The 10,903-nt window shown below is 38.5% G+C and overlaps 1 protein-coding gene across 1 annotated transcript in view; it reads left to right on the top strand.

The window, feature by feature from the left end:
* Positions 1 to 10,903, top strand: part of LOC102847510 (ubiquitin-conjugating enzyme E2 W-like) — an 87,293-nt gene that overhangs the window by 56,122 nt on the left and 20,268 nt on the right. The window contains exon 3 of the mRNA XM_006880471.1: positions 2,324 to 2,426. Within this exon, the coding sequence (XP_006880533.1) occupies positions 2,324 to 2,426 (103 nt within the window). The remainder of the gene's footprint in view (positions 1 to 2,323; positions 2,427 to 10,903) is intronic.

The following is a 10,903-nucleotide window of genomic DNA, read 5'->3' as shown; positions in this document are numbered from 1 at the left end:
GGACCTTATTTTTTGCTATTTCCTTCAAAGCAGCTTGAACTTCTTCCTTCATCACCATAGGCTCTTGCTCAAATGTTATTTCATTAAATTCTTCTGTATCTGCCAATTCCTTTCTATACAACGACTCAGTATATTCCTTCCATCTTCTTTTAATACTTCTGGATCATCATTTAATGTTCTGCCTTAAGCATCCTTGATCATAGCAACTCGAGGTTTGAATTTGTTCTTCAGTTCCTTGAGCTTAAGAAATGCTGAAGGAGTTCGGCCCTTTTGATTTTCTGACTCTAGCTCCTTCTACATTTCATTGTAATATTTTGCTTTGTCATCCTGTTCCGCCTTTTGGAATCTTCTGTTCAGCTCTTTAGTATCTTGAATTTTTCTTTGTGCTTTGGCTTCTCTACGCTCTAGTGTACTCTTCAGAGTTTCTTCTGACATCCAGTTTGGTCTTTTCTTCCTCTTGTCTTTAAAATGACCGTTTGCACTCTTCCTGGATGATACATTTGACATCCTCCCACAACTCATCTGGTCTTCGCTCATTAGTGTTCAAGACCTCAAACCTGTTCCTGAGATGATTCTGAAATTCAGGTGGGATGAACACAAAGTCATATTTTGGCTCCTGTGGATTTGGTTTAATTTTCCTCAGCTTGAGCTTGAACTTGCATATGAGTAGTTGGTGGTCTGTTCCACAATCAGCTCCTGGCCTAGCTTTCACAGCTGATACTGAGCTTCTCCAGGGCAAATATTAGTAGTCCTTAAATTAGATATCTGTAATCCAGGGACTGCCTGTTCTAACTGTCTATACCCAGTAAAATTGAAAGCAGTGACATGAACAGTACCTTGGAATGCCTATCTTGTAAATAGTATCTTGCTGCACTGTTCACAAAAGCCAGAATACGGAAACCGTGGAAATATCCATGAACTGATTACTGTTTACCAATTAACTGCTATAATATGATTGAACTTGGAAAACATTATGCTGAATAAAATCAATTTACAGAAGGACAAATATATTAAAACATTAACATGAAATAGCTATAATAAGCAAACCAAAATTAATTAGTGGTATCAGGGTTTGGAAAGGACCTCCACGGACATAGTGGTTAACCTAACCACTAGGTCAAAGGTTCATACCCATCCATTGACTCCACAGAAGAAAAGACCTATCATTCTGATCCCAGCAAGGATGAGCCAGCTTTATTGAAGGTTACTATGAGTCAAAATTGACTCCCCTGCAGACAGTAAGAGAGGAAGGAGTAAAATGAGGGGAAAGGGTGGGGGCATGCAGTTTCTGTTAATGTTGGTAGATAATTTAGAAATGGATAGTAGGAATGGTAACACATGTTAAATATATTAATGCTATAGTTGTACATATAAAAATGTTGGTTTGGCAAGTGTTTTATTAGATACACCATTAGCTACAAAAGTTAGCTGTTTAAATTCCTCAGCCACTACTTGGGGGAAAAGATGGGATATTCTACTTTTGTTAAAGATTTACAGCCTTGAAAACACTTAAGGGGACTTTCCCCTCTGTCCATAAGGTCACTCTGAATTAAAATAAACTTGACATCAGTGTGTTTGTTTAGTGGGTATGCTTGACAAGTACTTGGGCTGTGATGTCAACACATTATTTAGGTTTGAGTTTTCATTTCTTCTTTTTTCAGACCTGTGATTTGACTTTTCCTATTGCTTGCTAGCTCTCTGTCCTTGATCTTGTCATTTAACCATGAAGTATTAGAGAAAAGAGTATTGGGGGTGAGGGGAAGAATGTTAGATAAGAGGGCTCTGGTTGTGTAATCTGTAGTGAATTTCTCACTCAAAGGCAGCATTTCTATGGTTCCAGTCCACCAGCTGCTCCATGAGAGAAAGAGGGACTGGCTTCTTCCTTGAGATTACAGCCTCTGAAACCCTCTAGAGGTCAGTTCTGAGTCAACTGCAATGAAAGAGAGAGGGGGAGTGTGTGTGTGTGTGTGTGTGTGTGTGTGTGTGTGTGTAGGGGGGGGAGGGTAGAGGGCAAGTGATGTTAATACTTACCTTTTTAAAGAGTTGCTATGAAGATCAACTATGCTGGTGGTATAGTGTGTTATATGTTGCACTTAGAACAAAAAAGGTTGGTGGTTTGTATTCACTGCCTACTTCTCAGGAGACAGACAATCTCCAGTAAATCCAATAGTAGGTTATCTGAATTGAATCAGTGACAGTGAATTTTTATTTTGGTTATACCAATACCTGGTGTAGAGGAAGAAGTACTCACAGTTTCCTTTTTTCCTCTTCACTCTTAACTTCATTTAATGTTAAGTTTTCAATTTGTTTTTTTATATTCTAGGTGGATTGTAGACATGGAAGGTGCACCAGGTACCTTATATGAAGGGGAAAAATTTCAACTTCTATTTAAGTTTAGTAGTCGATATCCTTTTGACTCTCCTCAGGTAATTATCATGCGCTTTTATTGTATTTCTGTACTGTAGAAAAATGCTAAATTACGGATGATGACCAAGTACAAACTTAGCAGAAATTCTAGATATGTGAACAGATTTTTCCTTTCATACTTTGAAGCAGGAGTGGCATCCACTTCCTAAATTACATGTCTCTGGAAACTGTGAACTTTGATAAATGTTGATAGTTATAGAGGGGCTTTCAGGCCTTTTGTTCATAGGGTCACTATGAGTCTTGCTTGACTCAAAGGCAATCAACAGCAATTTATAATATAATCAAGATCTTAGAAGCATTTAACTTTTTGGAAATTAGGCATTTGCTGCATTTGTGCTTCCAAGAATTGAAAACATTTTCTTAGCCAGAGACAGGAATAGAAATCTAAGCCAAGCCTGTCAGTTGGGGGGGGGGGAGTTTGCATTTTGGAATAACTAAATGCTTTTCCTATCTAAGGGGATAAAATGACATGGTGATGAGGCATGTGCAGCTCTTTGATTTAGCATTGCCATGCTGTCATTGCAGCCTTTCCAGCATTACAAGGGTGCAGAATACATTATGTTAACCAAAAGTTTAATGATTTTAAGTTGAGCCTCAGTCAGTTCAGTTAATGACTTAATACTTGGACAAGGTAATATGGTGTAGAAGAACATTTTTGTGAATTGTTGCTTAAGTATGGTAAATAATTAAACTTTGGAGATTAAAGGAAAGGAGAATTTAGATGACTTCCAGATTTCTGGCTTAATGCAATGAGAAGATAAATTACTAGAATTACTTATTTGTTAGAGTTTTGTGAAAGCACTTTCATAATAAATTTTATTTGATATATGTGAGTTCTTTTAGCTAAAATTAGTAGGCTTTTAAGGCTTATTATTGCTAGGTAATGAAGTGTTCTGGATAATGAAATTTCCCAAATACCTGAAACTCATTTTGCTGTGTGCTTAAGGATGTTATTTTGAGGAAAATGATGTTTAATTTCCACATAAGCAATACCAAATACAGTTTAATTTTTTTTGTTTTTAACTACGTAGTAGTAAGTCAGTATTGAATTGGGCTTTAGATACAGAGAGTTTTTTTTGGGGGGGCAGAATTCTTTTAAAGCATAGAATTAAATGTATATATTTATCAGGAGATAATGCGATGCATTGCACTGGGAAAGTCTGCAGTTAGGGATGTCTACTAATTATTGAGTAATAATGATGTCATTTTGAGGACGAAAGTGCATCTGATTCTGGCTATGGTCTTTCTGATCACTTGCTATGCATCTGAGAGTTGGACAGTGAATAAGGATGACACAGGAGAAGAATTGAAGTCTTTGAGCTGTGGTATTGGAGAATAGCATTGAACATTCCATGGACTGCCAAAAGAACAATCAAATATGTCTTGGAGAGGATACAGCCAGAGTACTTTTTAGAGGCGAGAATGATGAGGCTTTGCCTCGCATACTTTGGGCATGTTGCTTGGAGGAGCTGTTCCTTGGAGAGGGAGACATGATGTTTTCAAGGGTGGAGGGTTGGTGAAGGAAAGGAAAATCTTCAATCAGGTGAACTGACACAATGACTGCCACAATGGACTCTGCTGTATCAGGAAGTGTGAAGAAGACAAAAGATAGAACAGGGTCCCATTCATAGGGTTGTTATGAGTTGTACTCACCTTGATGGCACTTAACAACAACATCAGCCATGATTGAGAAGGCATAGGGTTGGTGAAGCAGAGGAAGACCCTCAAGTAGGTGGGTTGACACAATGACTGCCACAGTGGGCTCGAGCGTTTTAGGAGCTGTGAGGATGGTACAGTCTAGGACAGGGTTCAGATCTGTTGTTCAAAGGGTCACTGGATCATACTCCACTTGATGATACCTAACGACAGGATCAACGTAGATTCTCCAGAGAAACAGAACCAAAAGGATGTATGTATAAATATATGTGTACATATACATGTAAACCGTAGTGTATATATAGTTAAATAATAGTAAAGATGAATTGTAATAGTTAGCCCACATGATGGCGGCTCTGGCAAATCTGAAATAGAACAAGCCAGCAGGGGCTTTGTGCTGCAACCTTGAGGCAGACTGCCTTCTCTGGGAAACCTAGTTTTGCTGGTAAGACCTTGAGCTAGTTGGATGAAGTCTACACATACTATCAAATGTAATCTAGAAAATCCTTTCACAGCAGCATCTCATCTAATGTCATCCGAAACAAATAGCACCGTTGTGTAGCCATGGTGACAGAATTAACCATCATCCTGAGTCCTTGAGTTTTTATTTGAGAGAAAAATGGTTAGGACTTTTACTTTATAAAAAGATAATAAAAGGATATGTGTATTCAGGAAGTTCTCTTAAGGATTTATAATCACTTGTAGACTGCAATCATAAGTTGAAAGAACTGTTTTCCTTCTATACAGGAAAATACTCTTCACACAATAGTTTTACTCTCAGCATCATTTCTCACCATTAGTATGTGAAGGCAGTAGGAGCTCAGGTATCTCCTTGTCATCTTGAGAATTCCTTTTGATTTTAATTTCAATTCCAAGCTTAAGCATATTTTTTAATTTCATTTCTAATATGAATATGTATGTAAGTTAGATCATTGTCAGTTCTTTCTGTTTTGCCAATTTTCCTTCCTACTTTTATTCTGATTAAGGGACTGTGGTGGTACAGTGGGTTAAGTATTGAACTGTCAACCAAGAGGTGTGCAGTTCAAATCCACCAGCAACTCCTTGGAAGAAAGATAAAACTATTTGCTCCTGTTAATATTTATGACCTTGGAGACTCTACTGGACAGACTCTACTCTGTCTAATAGGGGTACTGTGAATCAGAATCAACTGTAATAAGCTTTGATTTTGTCTCTTCTGATTTTGGTATTCAGTAGTTCATTTTTCAGCATTCTTAGTCTTTTTTATCTTCCCTCCCATAATTTCAGTTATTAATCCACTAATTCCCAGATACACAGCGTGGTAAAACCTTTTTTTCTCTTTTTTTTTTTTTTTTTTTTAAATTTTGGCACCATGAGTTGTGTTGGCAAACAATATTGACTCTGCCATGGACTGCCAAACAGATTCAACCTGGAGGAAGTGCATCCAGACTGCTCTTGTGTATAAGGACTTTGCCGCATATGCTTTGTGCCTGTATTCAAGAGAGGCTGGTCCTTAGAAGAGTAGAGGGTCAGCAGAGGAGAGGAAGACCCTCAGTGAAGTGGATTGACATAGTGACTCAGACAGTGGGCCTAAGCACAGCAGAGATTGTGAAAATGGCACAAGATCAGGCAGTTTTGTTGTGTTGTTTGGCAGAGTTGTGAATTGAAGCGACTTCACAGCACCTGATTTAAGCAACATTGGAAGCTCAAGGAGTTTCTGTGGCATAGTGGTTAAATATTCATTTACTAATTGAAAGGTCAGTGGTTTTGACTCACCAGGCACTTCTCTGGAGAAAGATGTGACAGTCTGCTTTTGTAAAGATTACAGCCTTTGCAATCTCATGAGACAGTGCTCTGTTCTCTAGTGTCACTAGGAGTTGGAATTGACTTGGTGGCAGGTAGTCTGGTTTTACTAGTAGCTTCCATTCGGACGCCTAAAAACGTCAAAAATTTAATACAAACTCAACACTTGATCATAACAAAATGAAACAAAAAAGTTAGTCTTACATTCTCTTATATTACTATCACTCATCACCTGAAATTATTCTTTTTCTCTCATATCCTATTTTAAAAAGTCTTTTACATTTCTTCTTATGTCATGCTACTCCTTTTTAATCTCACTTTCAATGCTATAGTTCACGTTTTTCCATCTTTTCAGTTGAGCTATTTTAGTAGCCTCTAATTCTTTCCACTCTTGGCCATCCTTTCACAGTGTTACTAGATCTTTTTTCAAAGGCCTGCTTTTCACCCTTCCCCTACTATCTACAATAAAACATCTAAGCATTTATTTATTTCCTTTGGCTTTAAGTCTAAAAAAAATCTTTTAACAAAGTATGAATGGGCCTTTAACAGTTAAATTTGAACTTAAACATTTCAACCATATTTTATGGCCCTGTATTCTAATGTGTAATTCTGTCATACTTTATCATTTAACTTTCATTCTGATTTAATCTTATGAATTAAATCAGAATGGAATTTAATGAATGTCCTTAGTTAAATAGTTAGGGCAACCAAATTCATCCTCCTTTTGTTAATGAAGACATTAAAACTTGGAGAAGTTGGTGCCAGACCACTGTGGAAGGCGGTATGGCGCTTTCTCAAAAAGTTGCAAATAGAGATAACATTTGACGCAGCAATTCCACTCCTGAGAATATACCCCAAAGAGACCATAACTGACATCCAAGCAGATATATGCACACCCATGTTTATCGTGGCTTTGTTCACAATAGCAAGGAGTTGGAAACAACCTAAGCGCCCATCAACAAACGAATGGCTAGAGAAGCTGGAATACTACACTGCATTGAAAAACAAGGAACTCATGCAATATTATTCAAAATAGGTGACCCTGGAGGACATTACGTTGAGTGAAGTATCTCAGTCACAAAAGGACAAATATGTATGGTGCCACTGTTGTAAAACGGGGCTTAACCTCGGGATTGGGGGGAGACTGAGAAGAATGGGTTCAATAATGTAGACTGCATTGAAACAGATGAGGGAGAAAACTGTTTAAAAGGAATATGTGATTAGGTATTTTTGTCATGACATGAGTCCAGAGTGAAGGCTGCATAGTGGAGTGGATCTGGGAAGGGGGTCAGGGATTGTAAAACAATGAAAGAATTTTTCTTTTACTTTTCCAAGAGGGGGAAGGTTGGGAAGGGGGAAAAAGTGCAACAATCAATGACTGGAAATCCAAAGTCTCTGTAAATTTTTACTGAAATTAATAATAAATTTAAAAATATAAATAAAAATTGAAAGAAAAATCTTAGAGAAGTGAAATTCATGATTTAATAATAGTCAAGATTTAAGCCCTATTTATTTTTCTCTTTTGTGCAATTTACATATTAGTGTGGGGGGGGAGATGATAAAACTCCTTGTTGTCTAACTAGAGCCAACTCATAGCTGATCATCCAGATTTTCAAAAGCTGTAAATCTCACAGAAGGAGATTGTCCATCTTTACTCTGAGGAGCAGACAGTATATTTCTCATATCTACTAATGGAGAAATTTGAATTTAGTTACATTTTTTTAACTTTTTTAAAATTTTTTTATTTTTATTGTATTATTTTTTACGTGTACCGTCAAATCAGATCTGACTGGTACAGGAGAGGATTGCCCCCTCCTTCTCCAGCAGAGCATCGGGTGGATTTGAACCATGTACCTCTGGGATTGCAGTGCAGGGTCTTGCCACTAGGCTACCAGAGCTCCTAAGTTTAGTTATATTTTAAAATGTTAGAGCTGTTAGTAATTCAGTGAAAAACAAAATGGAACACTCTGCATCCAGCCCTGTGCTTATGTGGAATTTGCATTCTAAGTCAACAAGTAGACCATATAACATGGAACATGATGAGGAAAAGTGTGATGGGGATAACATGGGATAGGCAGTAAAGGATTTTCTAAGAAGGTGAGAAGTACATGGTATACTTAAGCAATGATCTAAAAGAAGTGAGGAAGTATGCTGTGCATCTCTCTGAGGGAAGGAGCAGCAGGTAAAAACAGAATGAAAAAATTCTTAATCTGAAGCATTTGTTTAAACAGATCCGTTGCATAGTATAATCAAGAAGGGAAGTAAAGAACATAGCTCACCTGAAGAGATACTTGTTTTGTTCCTTGAATAATTACTGCTGTATCATTTTTTTACAAATGCCATGAATATAAATAGGGTACACACATGTGTAATGGTTTGAAATGATGAAATTATGCAAAAGCTCCCCCCCAAAAAGCCCCCAACAAAACCAAACATCTAGTATAGCACACTTATGCGTAAATTGCATATGCATTATTGTTATTTCCAGAATTGAATTTTGGCCTCATTCACTCATCTGAATATGTTAAGTTTGAACATATTTGTGTAATAAACATGTAAAACCATGGTCAAGAAATCATGAATTATGTTTGATAGTAGTATAGATCATAACAAATTGTGGCTAACCTTGAAAAAAATGGGAATCCCAGAATATTTGATTGTGCTGATGTAAAACCTATATGTGGTCCAGTAGGCAGTCATCAGAACAGAGCAAGAAAATACTGCATGGTTCAAAATAAGGAATGGAGTGCACGTTTTCAATCTGTATGCAGAACAGATCATTCAGGAGACTGGGCTTTATGGGGATTAATATGACATCAAGATTGGAGGAAGACTCATCAACAGTCTGTGTTACGGAGATGATATAACCTTGCTTGCCAAAATTGAGAAGGACCTGACACATTTGCTGAAGAAGGTCAGGGATTGTAGTCTTCAATATGGATTGAAGCTCGGCATCAAGAAGACAAAGATTCTTACCATTGGACCAGCTTCATGATGGATGGAGAAGAGGTTGTTAACATTTTCAGCTTGCTTGGCTTTACAGTCAATGCTCAGAACACCAGCAGTTAGGAAAGCAAAAGATGAATTGCACTGGGGAAGTCTGCGGTCAGGAACAATGATGCCATTCTGGAGACTAAGATGCACCTGATCTAGGCCATGGTCTTCACAATTATATGCTTACATCAGAGAGGTGGACAGTGACTAATGATGACAGAAGATGATTTGATGCCTTTGAGCTGTTGTGCTGGAGAGGAGTATTGAACATGCAGTGGACAGCCAAAGGAGCAGATCTGTTTGCGAGAGGGCGAAACCCAGTTTCTCCTTGGAGGCAAGGATTTTGAAGCTTCATTTGACATACTTTGGGCATGTGTCTGGGAGGGACTAGTCCTTGGAAAAGGACATCATGCTCAGAAGGGTGGTGGAATAGCACAGGAAAGAAAAACCTTGGATGAGATCAATTGACATGTTAACTGGGGCAATGAGATTAGTTGTGTATGAGTCGGTGAGACTGGCTCGGGATAGGGCAGGGTTCAGATTAGTTGTACATAGGGTCACTGTGTGTCACAGGCAGCTCGACAACATAACAGTAACAACAACAGCCCTGGTAGTTGGAAAATAAATAGTTGAAACTGTATATTTTTCTCTGGAGCATTTTCATGGGCAGGCTTGAGAGCAAGGGAATTATTTGTAGCTAATCTGTGTCCAGCTTAGTTGCTCTAGGGTCAGGTAGAATGTTGGGATGGAGAGTGGGCTGTTTCAACCTCAGCATAAGCTGGTATTACAGTGGTCAGGAGGCATTGCCCACCAAGGCAGGTAACAGGATGGTGCAGGCGTGGGTATGTACTACTATGCTGTGTAGCAGGATGGTGTGTGTACTTTACACAGCCTAAAGGGGACCCCGAGTCCCTAGTTAAGCCCATCTTGGCTAAGTGAGGGATATGTATGACCCTTAAGTGCCTGCAGCCCTCACAACCACCCTGAAGTCTTCATGTGATTGGTCAGCTGGATGATAGGATGAGATGAATGCGGTATGGCATGCTGGCCTCACTCTCTTGAGCATAATCTCTATAGCCTGAAGGACACACCCATACACCTCTTTGGTTGGGGCTGACTGTCTTGGTAAGGTTATTCCTGGAGTTGAAAAGTGGTTTCTTTCTGCAGTGGGGAGATGGTTTGCAGAGCAGGGAAGGGATCTTGGAGGGAGAGGAACTTCTTGGAGAAACTTAGAGTGTAGGCATGTAAGGCTCTTGTTTTAGGAACCAAACTTTAGAATCAGCAAGTACCAAGATGGAGACTTAACATTAAATTTGTTGAACTTTTTTGGGGAAAAAACACAGCAGACAAACCAATATCCAGCACCTCGTTGTTGAGTCAGAATTGACTGTTGGGTTTCTTAGGTTGTAAGTTGTGGTGGAAGAGATCACCCATCTTTTCTCCCAGAGAGCCCATGGTGAATTTGAAGTCCCTTTGGATTTATAGCAAAACTCTTTATGGACTAAGCTGCCAGAGTTTTCTTGGGAATTAGCAGCATGTACAAGTGTGGTATGGTGTACTTAGGAAAATAATGCAAGTGGGAGTGTGTCTTTGCATGGCTTGGGGAAAAAAGTAGATAATACATATGTTATTTACATTAAAATATTATATTCAGTTATGTTCTAACTTAGCCTGGCACCCTCCTAAAGTGTCTGACCTTCAGACTATCTCTGGACCTATTAGTTTGAGCTAGTCTAAACATAGCCTTGTGATAAGATGTCATTGTTTTACGATTCTCAGTATTGGCCTTAATGTTTGAAAATCTTCACTGCCATGAATTTTATTTTAGATCCTTTATTTGGTTCCTACTAATGACACTTCCTAAACATCTTGCCTCTGGAAACAGTGTGAGCTTTGATAAATGGCAGTGGTTATGGAAGGGCTTCAGGCTTTTTGTTCATGGGGTCACTATGAGGAGTGCTTGACTCAGTGGCAGTCAACTACAACAGTGACAGAAGTTTTAGTCAAGAGTGGGTTGACAGTTAATAAGTTAGTACAGTTAACA

This window comes from Elephantulus edwardii, unplaced genomic scaffold, assembly GCF_000299155.1.
Source record: "Elephantulus edwardii isolate Elephantulus edwardi_28Jun2011 unplaced genomic scaffold, EleEdw1.0 scaffold00008, whole genome shotgun sequence".
NCBI classification, from domain to species: Eukaryota; Metazoa; Chordata; class Mammalia; order Macroscelidea; family Macroscelididae; genus Elephantulus; species Elephantulus edwardii.
This window is presented reverse-complemented; position numbering and strand designations above follow the sequence as displayed.